The sequence below is a fragment of the Myodes glareolus genome, chromosome 21, assembly GCF_982192425.1.
Source record: "Myodes glareolus chromosome 21, mMyoGla1.1, whole genome shotgun sequence".
NCBI classification, from domain to species: domain Eukaryota; kingdom Metazoa; phylum Chordata; class Mammalia; order Rodentia; family Cricetidae; genus Myodes; species Myodes glareolus.
Genome location: NC_142046.1, coordinates 42,858,139 through 42,875,856, shown reverse-complemented (window position 1 = coordinate 42,875,856; position 17,718 = coordinate 42,858,139). Strand labels below are relative to the sequence as shown.

The 17,718-nt window shown below is 41.6% G+C and overlaps 1 protein-coding gene across 5 annotated transcripts in view; it reads left to right on the top strand.

Moving 5' to 3' along the window:
• The first annotated feature begins 345 nt into the window (after window positions 1–345).
• Rbms1 (RNA binding motif single stranded interacting protein 1) overlaps window positions 346–17,718 on the top strand; it is a 217,737-nt gene continuing 200,364 nt past the window's right edge. For 2 of the 5 annotated variants that reach the window (XM_048425799.3, XM_048425798.3), the window contains exon 1: window positions 346–555. In XM_048425799.3, the coding sequence (XP_048281756.1) occupies window positions 481–555 (75 nt within the window). In that variant the 5' untranslated portion in view covers window positions 346–480. The remainder of the gene's footprint in view (window positions 556–17,718) is intronic. The other 3 variants (XM_048425801.3, XM_048425800.3, XM_048425803.3) reach the window with 3 other exon arrangements.

Below are 17,718 nucleotides of genomic sequence, written 5' to 3'. Positions count from 1 at the left end.
GGCAGCCAGCCCCTCTCCCCTCTCGTTGTCGGGCGCACCCACCCCAGATGCCGCCTGGCACCGAGCGCAGCCGCCGCCGCCGCCGTACTTTCCACTTGTATTGATCACTCCTAGCTCGGCTCAGCCTGCTCCCGGAGCGCAGCGCGGCCAGCGCGCCAGCCCTTGGCAGCTCGGGCAAGTCGGGCTCCCAGAGGAAACTCCTTGGGAGCGCCCTGTCCGGGGTGTCCTCTGCGCTCTGCAGTGTCTTTCTGTCTGCCTGGAAGGAGGAGGAGGAGAAGGAGGAGGAGGAAGATCAGAAGGAGGAGGAGGAGGTGGAGGAGGAGGACGTCGTCTGGTCCCGGTTGGGAGGTGGAGCAGCGGCAGCAGCAGCCGCCGAGGCAGCCGCCGCCGCCGCCTCCGGAAAGGGAGAGGCAGGAGAGATCGGGACTTGGAAACCCCAAAGTGTCGGCGACCCTGCACAGCAGGCTTCCTTCCAGCTTCATGGGCAAAGTGTGGAAACAGCAGATGTACCCTCAGTACGCCACCTACTATTACCCCCAGTATCTGCAAGCCAAGGTAAGGAGGCGCGGGGAAGGGTCTCCAAAGGAGGAGACCGCGGAGGCTCGCGCCGGGCCGGGCTGGGGAGGGGAGCGCGGCGACCCCACCGCCCCCGGGCGCAATTGCTGGGGTTGCTAACTATAGCGCTGGCCTGGGCAGAGCCTGGCTGCGCGCGGGGCGGCGGCTTCCCGGAGAGCAGATCGCAGCGATCGGGTTACAGAGAGTCGCGGGGCGGGGAGTGGGGGGGGTGTGCAGCGACTAGACAGGAAAGGACCGCCGTCCCCTTCCTGGCCGGCGAGGAGGGGAGGGTCTCTCGGCCTCGCGGCGCCCCTCGTCCAGCTAGGGCTAGCGGCTGGCCGACGCTTGGGGGCCCACGGCAGGACCCGCTAGTGGCACGGCTTTCCGACCTCTCCAGGGCCTCGCCCTGCGGGCGGTAACTCTGGGGTCCCCGGGAGTGGGGCGCAGCACCCACCCCCGCCCCGCCCCGCCCCTCGGGACTCCCCTCCAGCTCCCGCGCGCGCGACGAATGTGGCCGGAGGGGGCCGGGACCGTCTCCTCCCCGCCTCGGGCCCTGCGCTCCCGCCCCTTGCCTCTGATCTTTGTGCGGTGTGGCACTTCACCTGGTTACTGATTTCCACTTTTACGCTGGTGTTTTGGGTAGAAAAGTGGCCAAAGTTCACTCCGCATTCATTGATGTCCCTTTTAATCTTTTCTGTAGCTTTTACGTAGGGAGGGACAATGGGCAGATTTCGATGCGCAGAAAGAAGTGACTTTGTATTTACTTTTCCCCTCTTTTTTTTTTTTTTTAAACTATCTTATATGTTTACCACAGAGTGATTTTCAGTTCTGCTCAAAAGTGGCCTCGGCACACTCTTGGGTAAGGACAGCTGATGACATGTAGCCATACAAATTACGGCCGGCTTTCCAGGGACCCCGGGTACTTTGTTGATGGGCCTATGCTAATTTTATAACAGTTCGATCCCTCCTAAACTAATTTTAAAAATTATCTGGGTTCAAGAAAAGCGCATTTAACCGCCGTGGAAACATCTGCGATAGTTAGGCAAGACAGAAGGTGTCGGTGGATACACTAGCCTCCTTTGGTAGTTAATACCTAGCATGCCCTTCTAGATCACAAAAGAATCAGGTATGAATGCGGGCGTTTGAACTTTTTTGAGGGGATTGCTTGCAGGCAGAAGGGTATTTCTGACCTGGTAGCAGCAATCTGTGATTCAACCTTGAAAGCTTTCTTCCTTTCCGTGTGTGTGGTCCATGTTATCCTGTACCTACAGCATACCTTAGTGTTTGTCCATGGAAAAAGGACTTGTCAGCAGAGGCCAGACATTTCCCAGCGCTCAAAGACCTTGCGGCTCATTCACCATTCCCTCTTACCTTAGATCGCCAGGGCTGGTTAGGCACTAGCAGCTGAGAGCACCATTGCTGGTCTCCATGAGGTTGTCATGTCATTGTTTTAAGAACTTGAGGGAGATGCTTGCTTGGCGTGTGAGTGTGTGTTTGTGTGTGTGCGCCGCGTGCCCCGTGTGCTATGCTGAAGCTGTTTGAGGAAATTCTGTAAGGTAATCAATGTGCTACCTTTTAGATGTGTTGTATATTTAATGCACTTATTTAAATTACACAGCATTCGGGTGCCAGAAGGACAGCCTATTCAACACTTAACTCTATAAATTATAAATACACACATTCAGGTGAAGAAGAGAAAAAAAAGAGCCATGTTTCTATGCAACATTTACCTTAGTAATTTTTATGTACCATTAGTAAGTTAGAAACCAAGTACATAGCATTTAATATAGCTAATGCAATGCCATTTGACTTTTTTTGCCCCTGTAAATAATTGAGGAGAGAGACAAACAGCAAGAGCCTGCTGGAGTAATTAGGGCTGGATCCCAGGAAGCTCTCGGGCCCATTTTCTGAAAGTGTGCTTCCTGCATAAAGCATTTAATATTGATTTGTGTTACAGTAAATGACAGTCTCAAAACATATTTTGCTGTTTCTCCTATGAAATCTGAAATCCTATTACCCTGGCTCCCTTTGTTTCGGGAGGAAGGTGTGTCCTCAGCTGACCTATATAATGCGGTGTTTTAAAAGTTTGGTAATTAAATATAAACTCCCTATTGTAAAGGTGTCATAATTAGTTCAGAGAGGAGCCTCTCCAAAAATACAAAGGCACCAAATGCAGGTTTTAGATAGCAGAGTCAGAGGCGGGACATACACCTCCCTTCCTCCTCTCCACAGCCATTGGTAAGATGGTGGTGGTGAAAGTCATTAAGAGAAATGGAGACTTTATTTGGGTTCTAGTTTAATAACAAGCATAATGTACCTGAAAAGTTAATAAACTCCATGAGACTCTGTTGTCTACAGCAGGGCCGGTACTTGTCCGTGTGTGTTCTGACCTTCCTGAGAGAGACTACGTCACTCTCCGTAAAGTACACTGATGTGTTTGGCTAGTCCCCGTTGTTGCAAACTTGTTTGGAAGCTGGATCAAACACTAAGGAGTGGTTTGGTCATTGAAAAAGGAATTTTAACCTGTGAATGTGAAGCCGATGTGGTTTCGCTGGATCAGGAAGGAACAGATGAAGCTGATGTATTTCATCAGAGGAATAGGCGATTTTAAAAAGTACTTTAAAACGAGTTTTAAGGTCACACTTTCACAAGTTGCAGGTGACGAATGCTCCTTGTGTTAATCTAAGCAGAGGCTGTTTTGGCAAATTTGTTTTGGAAGATGCTCCCATGAAACACATCAATTCTGTATTTTGCAATCAAGAAAATAGCACTCGGAGCCAACAACTGCATTGGTGGGCATCTTGCTTTAACAGAGAGAAAATGTGACATCATCTCCAGGGAACATCAGGTACCTGTGAGGCCGCTGAGAAGAGCAGGCCATGGGTGGACGAGATGTCGTTTCCATTGTGCCTTAGCCTACAGTCACGTGGAGCTCAAGTACCCGGATTTTACCCCATGGAGGATGATTTTGTTTGTTCTGTCGGTTATTTCTCTGTCAGTACTGCCTTATTCTAGCAGGTCGCTTTATCGCCTGGCACATTCATCCTGAAATAGCCGTCCGCAGAGTTTTGTAAACACAAACACACACTGTTCTAAAGACCATTCCAGATGTTAAATGACTTAGGTGATACTCCGAAAAGTTAAATATGTGCTTCAGTTTTCAGCTATTCAGGGAAAAAAAAAACTGATTAACATTTTAATTCAAAGACTTGTATGTACAGGTTGTCAGCCAGTGGCTATAGGAATTTCACTTCTGCACAGGCTGCTACTGTACTTGAGAGACACTATAGCACGCATCAGTGCTGGTGTGTGTGTTTGGATGTTCCTGGGGATACAATGTGTAATCTTTCCCTTTTGAAGAAGAAATACAGGTTTGCTTTCTGGATGTTTTTTGCCAGTTGAAGGCAGCATGACACATACAATCTTTGTTCAAATACCTTTGGTGTATAGTTCTCTAAAATATAGAAGCTTCCATTTTGTGCGTGCAGCTGTCTTCTGTACTAAAGAAATACTCTATAATAAAGAAACGTTTGTTTATGACGGAACACATAGCTTTGTTTTGAGATGATTTTTGTGTAAATGGATACCAAAGAATATATCTGAACTCAGCATCAAACGCTGAGAGATAATAAAGTAATTTAGAATTCCACTAATAAAAGCTGTAGGGACAAAACAGTTCTGAGCTCACCCTCTTGGACACACAACCATTCCAGTGGATTTTCAAACAGATATATTTATCTGTAATCAACAAATATAGTGCCAAACAGTCTGAGTCTTCTAGAAATTAAGGTCATGATTCTACATGCGTAAGTAGCAACTATAACAAAGTAGATGGAATGTAGTACGGCACAAGCCGTGGGTACTTTGAGTCTTAAGATATACATACCTATGTTAGCTGGCTGTAGTGGGTTTATGCCTTTGATCCCAGCACTCGGGAGGCAGAGGCAGGTAGATCTCTGTAAGTTTAATGCCAACCTGATCTACAAAGAGAACTCCAGGGCAGCTAGAATTCTAACAGAGAAACCCTGTCTCAAAAATAAAATAAAATAAAATAAAATAAAATAAAAATAAAAAAGTGCACCTACCTTTACCAGGTGAATAAAAGTTGCTTAAATGTATCAGTTTAGTAATGCAACATTAATTTCCTTAGTAGGGTATTTTGAGTGTCTGGACATGGCAGAAAGACTCAAGGTTATGGGACTGTTAAAGGTGAAGTTATACATTGTAGCGCCCTTTCTTTCAGATATCTCTAGAGTTCTGCAGAACATAAAATATATAGAGACACATATTACCTCTCTCTGTTGAGAATGAAACCTTAAGCCACTAGAAGAGGATGGGGGAAGATGTGGGGGGAGGAGGAGGAGCGCATCCTTGTGCATCACTGCTCTGGAAAGACCTCCGATTCTTCGGCAGTGTACATTTTCAGTGAGAGAGAAAAAAGCGTTTGCTAATATGTTACTGTGTCTGTGTTTTGCCTAATGCTGTTTTGAAACTCTAAAGTTATTCCAGCCAACTTGATGGGTAATAGAATTTAAACTTTCAAACCTTTTAGGTAAGTGGAAGACATCTCTTTTTCCCTTTCTTTTTTACGTAAGAAAGACTGTCCAGGGAAGCAAATCATAAGTTTTCTTCTGTATCACTTTATCCAATAAAGACACAGGAGAAAGACCTATTGAGAATGGAGAAGTTGGTGTTCTTTAAAAATGACATGAACAGCTAAGAGCTCGTTCATTCTCGTAAAGAAAAGGGCTTTCTTATCTAGTTTGTTTTCTGCTGGGCATTCACGGTTTGGCAGGTTTGTTTTCTCCAAGCACAGTGCCACAACTCCTCCAGAAGCCTGTCCCCAAATTCGCCAGTGCTTTGCTAGCGGACTAATGCTATTCATTGGGGGAAGGGAGAGGAAGAATGCAAAGTTATTTAAGGACAGAGAAATTTTGTAGACACACATCTACAAATATAACAGTTCAGCCTCATTTTCTAATCAAATCAGAGTGTGCTTTGTTATTTCCTTTACTTTGTTTCTGCAGTAAAATGATTTGTGAATTAGTAAGAACCCTAAAAAGAATTATATATTGAGAGGTCAGTAATTTGTGCAATCAAAAGTTCCTCTCCTTCCTCACTCTTTCTTTCTCTCTCTTTCTGGGTGTGCGCATGAGCTATCATAATAAAGAGTATGGATGCTAGCAAAAAAGCCATCGTGGGCCATTATGGAGCTCTCACACAGTGAACTGGCAATATAGCTTACCTGGGCTTCTGTCATCAGCCTACCCTTTTTTATCAACCCTGCTTGAATGTTTTTTGCTTACTCTTCCAGATAATTCCTTTTTGGAGTATACTTCCGCCTTGGCAAAAGTATTTACCCATCTAGTAATAACAACCAACACACAAACTAAGACTGAAATGCAGAGGGTCACAGTTGTTTCTTACTGTGTCACCCTGAACTTGGCATTTGTCTGTCTAGCTCTTACATCCAGAGAATATAGTTTTTATTGCCTTCATTGTGATTGTCTATCCAGCTCTTACATTCGGAGAATATAGTTTTTATCTTATTGTGGTGGTTGAATAAAAATAACCAGAGAATATATCAAGTTGTCTTCAAGTGAGAGAGCGTCATTCAATGAAAAATAGCTTATTTAAACACAAGCATAGAATGATGTCTGTTTTTTTAAATGCAGCACCCTAATATTTGGTGTAACATCAAGGTAAATATTCAAAAGTTGAACATTGGGCTTAGGGGTGCTGTGCAGGGTAGATTGGAGGACTCTTGTTTCTTTGCTCTTTCGTTTAAAGTGGAAGGTGTGGAGCTTGACGAGCCTTCATGAACACATTCTTTAGATGATCCAGCTGAGAGCTTTGCCATGCAACACACAGAAAACAGCCTCCTAGAACCACGTGTGCCAGACACACATACACACACACACATACACACACAGTACACACACATATACATACACACAGAGATTCGATATTGGAAACTAAACATGTCTGATTCTAGTAGTTCTGAGAGGTCGAGTGGAAAGGGGATATGGTAGCCATGCCAACAAACATATGAATGTACCCCAAATCTAATTGCCATGTAGACAACCAAACATAACCCCAAATCCAATTCCTTACATTTGCTTAATGCAGCTAGTCTCCTTTCCATAACTATATGAAGATTTTAATATTTTGACCAATCACAGGGCAGTAAGTATGTTGAAATGATGAGAGAGAAACAAAAAGGAGTTAAAAGGAGAATCTGGTGTTGTGACCGCTTGGCTTAGCAAATCTAGAATCCTGAGCATTGCTGTTTCCCCTGTTATCGTCCAGCAAATTCTTAAATGGATGCATCTGTCATTTTAGAAGATGATGAGGAAGGAGAGTCTTTTGGATAATGACTAAAATTATGGGTTCTCAAGGAGAGATTGCATGCTAATACGCAGCTAACTGGCACTATAAGCATGCAAAAATCCTCATCTGGCACATGATGCCCTACAGTGGCCATAATATATGCATGCTGAAATTAGGTTAAGTTTTCAGCTAGTTGCCTGTTGATAAATTGTGAGGCTCACAACAGAGCAAAACACTTGACCCATCTATTGTGTTCCTGAGTGAACCCAGTATTCATCCTCTGCATTTGACATTAGGATGCTCTGGGGAGTGGGTTATCTGCTCCCTGATTCCAGCACGCTGTAAAACACTGGGGCAGACAGAATGGACACAGAATAAGAAGTAAGGAAAGGATAACTGTAAAACAGCATCCTTGGATTACAGCATTCCAGCCAGTAGTCTAGGTGACAGAGAAGGTACTCAACTATGCACGGGATTAAACATTTACATGTGTTTTGTGAGCCAGAGTTCCAAAAGAAGCTACAGCTAATCTGAGAATTTTAGAAGAAATTGAGCTTTAAATAAATGGATGGAAGTTTCTTGAATTAATAATCAACTTTATTTTATTTTGTTCATTTGCTTTGTAATTCTCTTGAGGGCGTTTTGAATTTTAAAAGAATTGCATTTTGTTGTACTTTATGTTAACCCTTCCCTTAAAATCTCATACTCAATGACTCTATTTTACATTATTTCCAGCTTTATGCTTACAAATGTGCTGTTAAGCCAAACTATTAGTGCTGTGGCAGGCTGCTAATGCAATCTCTAACTGATGACATAATGGGCATACAGAAATGTTATTTGTATTGTTATATTTTATTTAAAGTAATGTTTATTTCTCCTATCCCATTAGCCATACTTATGGAAACAGCAAGAAAACAAATTTGGGGTTTTAGATGTTTCTAACTAGATCTTTACTTACGCTGTAGGCACCGATGATGTCTAGTGTGAGCTGGCATTGTTGAAAGATTTTTCAAAATTATTCTTGATCTTTTGTGAACATCCATTTATGGGATCATTATCTAACTTTATTTAAAACGATCTGTTATTCACCTCTGCAGATAGAACCAAATACTGTAGGAGTCATTTGGTCTTCTGCTTGCCTCTGTTTGGGATCCAGAAACCGTCCTTCCCCCGGCTTCTCCCGGAACATGTGTTACACAGTTGGGGCTTCTGGGTCCCAGACAAAGGGATTTTAGGAAGGTGTTTTTATGCAACCAAATGAGACCATTCCATCGATGCCGTAAGTTGTCTCACTGGTCCTGAAGAACAACTTTCCCAGCTCTGCAAGAGTGAGTTCATTTTACAAAATATCAGTTTTCTTTCCTATTAGTTGAGTATTCAGAATGGCGCAATTGGGTAGATGCTTTTGCTGAATACTGAGATTCCCAAAGGGAAAATAAAAGTTCCCTAAAATAAATTTCATGTCATCCACTTACATCTCTATTAGCCTCAAGTAACCCCTTGTCCCCTGCTAGGTGTCCCCCCCCCCTCCAACAATTGTAATGATTTTGAGTTGACAGTAAAAGTAAATTTGCACAGGAGATCCTGTGCAAGAAATATCTTTATGGTTTATGTTATAGGGTGTCAGGTAAAGTGTTTGGTTATACAGAAAAGTAAATTTTATTAGAAAATTATAATGCCACCAGGGTTATTCTTCTCAACAGTGTTTCAGATTTGTCATCAAACCAAAGTGAAGATGATTATGAAAATAAAAATTTTCAAGAAAAAAATTATTTTCCAGTTGTTAACCATAGTACTCTCAAAAGCCTCTTGGCCTCCTACATGGCACAGCTCTGATCAATTCCCATCTTTTAAACATGCAAGTCTTAAAAAAAATGTTTGTCCATGTGACCATGTGCATACTTCTAGTTTAACAAAAATAGAAAGAATTGCCTCCTAGACAATTAATAGATTTTGTCCTCATTCTCTATACGATTTGTTTGGTGATTAAATACTCCTTAATTTAAATGTGAGTTGGATTTCTTGTGTGTGTTTGTGTGTGTGCATGCACATGCATGTCCAGGTGCACACCAAAGTGAGAAGGTGATGGCAGATATTTGTTCCTCCACAGGTTGGATCCACTTTAGTGTCTTAAAACCGCGTCTGTCATTGGCTTGGGCTTGCTTATTAGGGTTAACTGGCTGACCAGGAAGCCCTAGGGGATCCACCTGTGTCTTTCTCCCCAGCCCTGGGATTACAAGCTCACAAGATCATGCCCAGCTTGTTATTTGTGTTCTGCAGATTTAACTTGGGTTCATGTGTTTGTCTATCCAGTGCTTTAATAACTGAGCTATTTCTCCAGCCATTCAATGACTTTTATCCACAGTTCACTTGTCAATTGGTGACCCCAAACTGGAAACTCACTTCCTGTGCAAATTGTCATACGTAAAGGTAGAGTTCCCACCCCACCCATGTGAACCTGTAGAGGTAATCTGTGTTAGAAGTCATTAACAGGTCTACAACAATTCTATCATAGAATCCAACCACCCTCCAGAGGATGCTTCTTGGAGAACAGGATGAGTGCTGAGAGTTGGAATTCCTGGGGCTCTTCTTTGCCTTCTTCGGGAGTAGGGGAGCTTGATATAAAGTTCTGAAATAGGGCTTTGAGTTTTTAGGACTGGGGAATGGGCTTCTAGAAGATGAGAGATGGGGCTCATGACACCAGATAAGTTAGACATCTGCAAAGCAGCTGTTGATGCTGGAGCCTCCAGCTGTGGTCAAGACCTGAGGGCCTTACTCATAGGCTTTCCACTCTCCACTTGTCCTGTTCTAGACTAAGAGATAAATTCTGGTTTGCTAACCTCTTCTTCCCAGCTGAAAAATAGCAGCCCCAGGAGGCAGTACTAATAGTGCTTTTCAGCTCCAGCTCGTACTGATTCATAATTAAAACCTCTCATGCATCCTTTCGTTTCCTTCAACCCTGAGCCAAGCAAATCTGGCATGGCAAGGAAACAAACACACCAAGTCCCACACCGTCTAGTTCCATCTCCTTTTTGCTTTCCTCCTAGTCCTTGGAGGGCTCAGAACTCCCTGGGAACCCTGGGTCTTCTTGAGACAATATGCATCTCTATTTGAGTTCTTATCCCAGAATCTCCCTTTGGAGCACAGATCAAGGATCAGAATGGAACAGTCCATGCTGAAGAAGACCCTTTGGCATTTTGTCTGTGGACTGTGACTCTACCAGCTTCCATTGTGAAGAGCTGGACAGTGTTCACCAGTCTTGGGGTGTTTCCTACCCACCTGTCCCCCGAGTCCTACCCTCAGCTTTTCTTCCTACACAAAGAGTTGGGCAACGGTGGGCTGACTTCTGAACACTGACAGAGTGATGCTCTGGGTAGACCCCCACAGTGACGTCACAGGGAAGCTACTATCTCTTGATCTGCCCAGATCTGGGACCAAGTGTGTCCCACTTATTTTGACTAAAGAAGTCTTTATTACCTTTTAAGGCTACAGCTTATGATTACGAATTTGCCAACTACAGTTACCCTTTTAAATTGGTATTTTCTTCTGATTTCATATCCAACTGTATATGGAAATTTAAAGCACAATTTTACTTGGTAATACATAAGTGTTATAGAAGCATTGATTTGAGGTCGTACTTTGAAAAATAAATAATTAGCATATTATAAACTATTTTGATGACAAATGTGTATTCTTAATGAGATTATAACTTAAATATTCATAATTAAATGGAAGATTTACAGTTTTTTCTTAATCCACAGTAAAATTTGAAGTCACATGCAAGCATTTTTCTATTTCTTAAGTATTTCAGTATTTACTCAACAAATAATTGGAAAAGAATTCTGCCTATCTTAATTTTGAAAAGACATAAAACAACAAGTATCTAACTTGGTAGCAGTTTCCCAGATTTAAATTTTAATAGCAGAAATATTAAACTTTGATTTGGATTTTTGTTTGCTTGTTTGTTTGTTTTGCCCTCTTCTTTGAGACAAGGTTTCTCTGTGTAGTCCTGGAACTCAGGCTGTGGACCAGGCTGTCCTTTAACTGACAGAAATCCCCCTGCCACTGCTTCTAGAGTTCTAGGATTAATGGCATGCGTCACCACCACCTGGCTGATTGTGATTTTTAACAGACAAAAAATAAAAAAGGGTTCAAGATGATGTTGGGTAATACTTAGTCACTAGTCCTCGTCCGTGTCTGTCCCAGAATTCAGAGGCCTGTCTCAGCTGCTCTGGGGGCTCCAAGGCGCATCTTTAAGGCTACAGAATTAGATTTGACTGGGGTCGAATGTGAGCTAAGTGTGCTGTGATAGTATCTGTGTCTGGGCCCCGATGGACATCAGCTTTCCAGGGCTGCCAACAGCACCTTCCTTTGTTTCCTGTTTCTTTGCCTCTTAGATACAAATCTTGTCAAACCCAGCAAACGGTCTCGTTTTTTGTTTGTTTTTCAATATGTAAATACTCCTGTCTCCCTTTATGGGGGGAAAAATCCGTATATGTGTGTGTGTGTGTGTGTGTGTGTGTGTGTGTGTGTGTGTGTGTGTGTATATATATATATATATATATATATATATATATATATATATATATACTGAATAGACAAGGCCTACAACTCTTCTCCACAATTCAAGCACATGATACAAAAATCATCTGGTTGAGATCATGTACATAGAACTACCTGGCCAATTTAACTAAACTGGACAAACACCTATGGAACAGGCATTGGGATATACCCTGAAAAGTATGAATATGTAATGAAGACATGATTTGTATCACTATGCAACATATTTAACATATTTAATTAATCAAAGATTTTCATTGAGATAGAATATACTGCATGATAAAATTATATATCTGTTTAATATGTGTACATATTATATATATTCTAAACAAATACGTTTATATAGTCACATGACAGATCCCTAGGTGACAAAATATGCTTCCCAGAACATTCTCATTTGTGCCAGTCAACCCTAGCCAGTCATCCAGCTTCTGTCTTCAAAAATTGTTTACCTGTTCTTATACTTCCTAAAAATGAAATTCAGCCATCTGTCTCCTCTTGAGTTTGCCGTCTCTAGTTCATCATTGTTTTGGTTTAAATCATTGGTGATATTATACGTGAAGTGGTTTTAAAATACCATGTAGTCGTCTATCACAGATAGACCTTATTGTATTTATCCATTCTATTATTCATGGGTGTGTGGATTATTTCAGTTTGGGGCTATTTTGCATAAAATTGCTATAATTATTGTTGCTCATATCATGCCTTCAATGCATTACTCCTAATAGTGGAATTACAGGTTGTGGGGAATGTGTATGTTCAGTTTTAGTAGACATTAAGAGCTTCGACTTCTGCCAGCAAAGCACAAGAAAGCCAGCCGCTCTACACCCTCAGTAAAGCTTGGTATTATCAGCCTTTTATTCTGCCCACTGGCTCATAGTCCCCGCTTCTTCCCTCCTGCCCTTTCTTTCCCTTCCTCTTCTTCCCCCTTTTCCCTTCCTCTCCTCTCCCCTCATCTTCTGCTTCGTCTTGTGTTCTTCTCCCCTGCCACATTTTTTTTAGGATGTTCAAGGACCTTGTCTAGATTTTCATAAAACTTACTGGTCAGTTAGCGTCGTCTTATAAAGTCTGGTTCAAGCTTTCCGTTCCCTTTTTTAAAATAGCAGTTTTCTTGGGCTGTGATCCAGGTAGCAAAGAGCCACTTTTTACTTCCTTTCTTACTGGGTTGCCTTTTTTTTTATTGCTTTGTAGGCTTTTTATAATAAATTCTGGAAGCTATCTTTCATCTCTTTCATCAGACATATATGAGGGTATCTCCTAATTTTCAATTTTCTTATTCTGTCTGTCTGACATCTTTTAATAAATGGAAGTTCCTCGTTTTAATGATGGACCATTTGTCAATCTTTTATGATCATTGCCTTTGGTGTCTCAAGGCAGTCTCTCTGCTGCTTTGAGGTCATGGGGGTAGTTCCCTCCTTCCTACTAGGAACAGTACTTTGTTCCCCCAATTCAGGTCTGCAATCCATTTCTAATTAGTCTCTGTGTATCATATGTGTAAGCTCAAGATTTTCCCCAGCTGGGTGCAAAATGACTCGGCATCCTTTGTGGGAAAGACGTTTTCCCTTTGAGAATGTCGGTGCCGCTTGTTCAGTCAAGTCACTGCATTTGTGCGGGGTCTGTCTGAATTCTTGTTTGGTTCCACATTTAGCCTTGTGCCCAGACTTCGTCGTCTCAATTACTGTGGCAATACAGAACATGTCTCCTTTGTGATGTTGAGTCAGACCAGGCCTTTTACCTTGCTTTACAGATTTCAGTATCAGTTTGTCAGTTTTTCTTCAAAAAGGAAGATGTGCTAGAATTTAAAAATTAAAATGATATGAAATCCATTAAAAAGGGAAGCATCGATCAACACTGCTAAGCCTTTGCAAGGAAAGCGCAGGTGTGATGGCTTTCCCCTTGAAGAACGCTCTCCTGGACTGTTTTTGTTTGCTACACGTATCCACGGATTTCTTTTAAATGTATAGCATGACAGTTGGCATAAGTTGTGACAAAAATAATTTCTTTGGAGAAAGTGTGAATAGTATTTATTGTCAAGAGTCAGGATTAAATTCAAGGGCAGCTGACCACGGAGACTGACCCTTGAAGAACAAATGGCATCCTCTGAATTGTTCATTTATTCCGCTCAAGATACATTCTCTGTCTGCCCTGCTTTCTCTTGGCCTGGTCCTGAAAGTCTGCTGCCACATCTTATGCGTGTATGTATGAACACAGTAACACATTTAATTCAATTGTTGTTTGGAAAATTTCTGACATCCTTTATGATTTTATTAAACTAGGCATCTTTGAAAGCAAAGACTGGCTTCCTACTTCAGTAGTTAACTTCTGAACAATAGATTGTGCTGCCCTCTGGGATTCACCTCCTTCAAAACTTTCCTTAGATGTTCCAAAAACTTTACATATATGTTTTTCTTGCCTTATAAAGTTTTAAGCTTTGATTATTGCCATAGTCAGTCAGCCAAAAACAGCCATGTAGAACCTTCAAAGCGTATTAGTTCTGGCTCGATTGGCCTAGGTCGAGTGGGTGGTTGAATAGATGATTTCTGAAGTTCCTTTCAACTTTGAAATTTATGATTCTGGGAATTTATAACATCCAAGAACCACAGAATGCTAGAATTGGAAAGAACTTAAGAACCATCTGGTCCAAGGCTTCCTTCTGTAGATGAGGATGGCTGTACAGAGTGGGGAGACTATAGGGGCACGGGTAGGGGTGGCAGGTAAGCCAGAGTTCAGGGCTGTGTCTGATCTCATGTTGTCACATGAGATGTCATGGCACATCAGCGCCTTGGCCAGGAAGGAAGAAGGAGACCTCTTGTGAGTGTCAGGAAACCGTTCCAGGAAACCGTTTGCAAGGTTGGATGGGCCAAGTGTCAGGAGCTGGTGTCAATAGGAATCAGTAGTTGTTGATCTCTGAGGTCATCCTGCAGGGCAGGCTGGCTGGATTGCCTCACTTCCTTCTACCAGCATGGCCACTTCTCCTTTGCCAGAGCCAGACTCTGGGCCAGCTCTGATTTCCTCAAGGATTTCTGTCCTGCTACAGAGTAGTTGAGCGACTCACAATGAGGCTTGCTCATCTTCTCTATAGGTCCTGTACTGTCTGTGCCCCTTTTTTGTTTCAGGCTTCTTCATTTATCATGTTCCTAAGGAGCTTTCTTTTCATGATTGCAAGGCAGATCGCAAACTGCTTCATTCTTGTGTCTCTCTCCTGCCATCAATGACTTCCTGTAACCCACTTGGTCCACAACAACCACAATGCCAGTGGCACTTTGATGAAGCACATCTCTATTTCTTAAAATTTCTTGCTAGTCAACCACTACATAGCCATCTCTAGTTTTCTCTCAAGATATGAAGTTTGGTTGGTAGGAAAATGACTCAAGACACTTCATCTTTCGATCATACTTCAGGACCTGTTTTTGTAGGTATATGAATAACCTTGGAAAGACAAAGGCACAGCGTGTAGCATGCACAGAAACCAGTACCATCGGCACAGCTTCTCTCTTGTGCTCTTTGTATGTAAGTCCTCCATCTGCAAAACTGACTGTTTAGGGGAATCAAATACAGAAGCTGGGATATTTTAAGGAGAGAAGAGACAAAGTTGTTTCCACAATGACCAGAAAGAAGATCCACTGAGACCTCCTTAGTTCATATCCATGCATCAAAGATCCTTACAGGCCACTGACTCTTTGGCAAACGTATTGCTTAAAGTTGGACCACCAGAAGGCTTGATTAGGAAAGGCTAATTTGAGATTAATAAAAATGGGAACTTATTTGGAAATAGTTGAAATCCACTGGAAAAGATGAGCCTGTTATGTTTGACTGACACACAACTTTGTAGGATGACGGGAGTGAGTCAGCTGCAGCTGTTTTGACAACTTGTGCTTGCTTCTTTCTCACTGTTTTGAGCATCTTCTGCCTCAACCCTTTCCGTCATCCTCGAAGTGTGTGCAACAATAACTGGCAAACTCCAGAAGCTCCGGGAACTGTCAGAGAGGACTGTTGGGCAATTTCAAATCCTGTTATCTGTAATAGAACCAAGCTGTGCGGACCACTGTTATTTGACACATATCATGGGCAGGGAGACTGCAGCGTTTAAAGGATGTGGGGAAGCACACCCGTGTAGGCAGTTGATAGAACCTTTTATTATGTAGTCACTGGCTGCTTGGGCTGAAGATCTTCTTAGTGAAAATGGAGGAAATTATTGTTAACACATTGAATCAAAAGATTTTGCTGTTAATTGTATCCATGTATAAATATTTTTTCTGAATCTTTCCCAAACACAGCAGTAGCCTTGTATTTTTATTTCCTTATTTAATCTTTCTTTGTGAAAGATAGCCACGCTTGCCCCCTTATAAGTTGAGTACATTGTTCATCTGAATTTGAAATGCACATAATCAAAGGGAAAATTAAAGTCTGAAAGACAAATGGAAGTTCGGGTCAATGGATGGGGCATTCCTTTGTATCGATGTTCTGATGAGAGTTTATTTTTATTTTATGTGTTTTAGTTTTTGCCTGTGTGTTTTTTCTGTGCACCAAATGCATGCAGCACCCACACAGGCCATAAGAGAGTGGAGGAGTCATCTGGAACAAGTTAGAAATGATATTCAGCCACCATGTGGATGCTGGGAATCAAACCAGGTCCTTTGTAAGAGCAGTCAGTGTTCTTAACTGCCCATTCATCTCTCCAGCTCCTCCCTTGGATTAGAACACACTTCCTTTCTCAGCAAAGCTGGCTTCCGAACTTACAAGTTTCAGTACTTTCTCCCACTTTCTCAATGCATTATGAAGCAAAGTTTACTCACTTTTCAAGAATGCACAGGCATACAACCTAAACAGTCTGGCAGAATGAAACCTCATTCATTTGAAATATAAAAACGTGGGGGACATAGAGTTTATTAATTGGATTTTTTTCTTTATTTTACATTCACATTAAGTGGTATTTTATTTAGACCACATGTATAATAAATTTATTTACATTGGATATTGGATAAAGACCTAGAAATAAAACATTATAAAGTTATACATATATTTGATAGGTTTGATATAGCATTTTTATACATTTAACTTTTTTGTATTGTTTTGTTTTTGCTTTTTTATTTTTTAGTGTAACAGGGTCTGTTAGGCAGCTGATGTTAATCTTGACCTCTTGATCCTCCCGAGTGCTGAGTACTAGGGTTATACTCTCAATGCCCAGGAAGAATGCAAGATTCTTTTTTTTTTAACAAAAATTTTATTTATCTTTTAATTGTTTTTATTGAGCTGTACATTTTTCTCCACTCCCCTCCTTTCTTTCCCTATTTCTTTCTGTCCTTCCCGATTGTTCCCAAGCTCCCAATTTACTCAGGAGATCTTGTCTTTTTCTACTTCCCATCTACATTAGATCCATGCATGTCTCTCTTAGAGTCTCTTTGTTGTCTAGGTTCTCTGGGATAATTAATTGTAGTCTGTTTTTTCTTTGCTTTATGCCTAAAAGTCACTTATGAGTGAGTACATATGATATTTGTCTTTCTGGGTCTGGGCTACCTCACTCAATATGATATTTTCTAGATCCATCCATTTGCCTATAAATTTCAAGATGTCATTTTTTCCACCGTGTAGTACTCCATTGTGTAAATCTACCACATCGTCTTTATCCATTCTTTGGTCAAGGGGCATTTAGGTTGTTTCTAGGTTCTGACTATGGCAAATAATGCTGCTATGAACATAGTCATCTTTATGATATGATTGAGCGTTCTTTGGGTATATACTCAAAAGTGGAATTGCTGGATCTTGAGGTAAGTTGTTTCCTAATTTTCTGAGAAACCACCATACTGATGTCCAAAGTGACTGTACCAGTTTGCACTCCCACCAGCAATGCAGAAGTGTTCCCTTTACCCCACATCCTCTCCAGCATAAGCTGTCATCAGTATTTTTGGTCTTGGTCATTCTGAAAGGTGTAAGATGGAATCTCAGAGTTGTTTTGATTTACATTTCTCTGATAGTTAAGGATGTTGAATATTTCCTTAAGTGTCTTTCAGCCATTTTAGATTCATCTATTCAGAGTATTCTGTTTAGATCTAGACCCCATTTTTTTTAAATTGGATTATTTGTTCTTTTGATGACCAATTTCTTGAATTCTTTGTATAATTTGGAGATCAGCCCTCTGTCCGATGTGGGGTTGATGCAGATCTTTTTCCATTCTGTAGGCTGCCATTTTGTCTTATTAACAGAGTACTTTGCTTTACAGAAGATTTTCAGGTTTAGGAGGTTTCATTTATTAATTGTTTCTCTCAGTGTCTG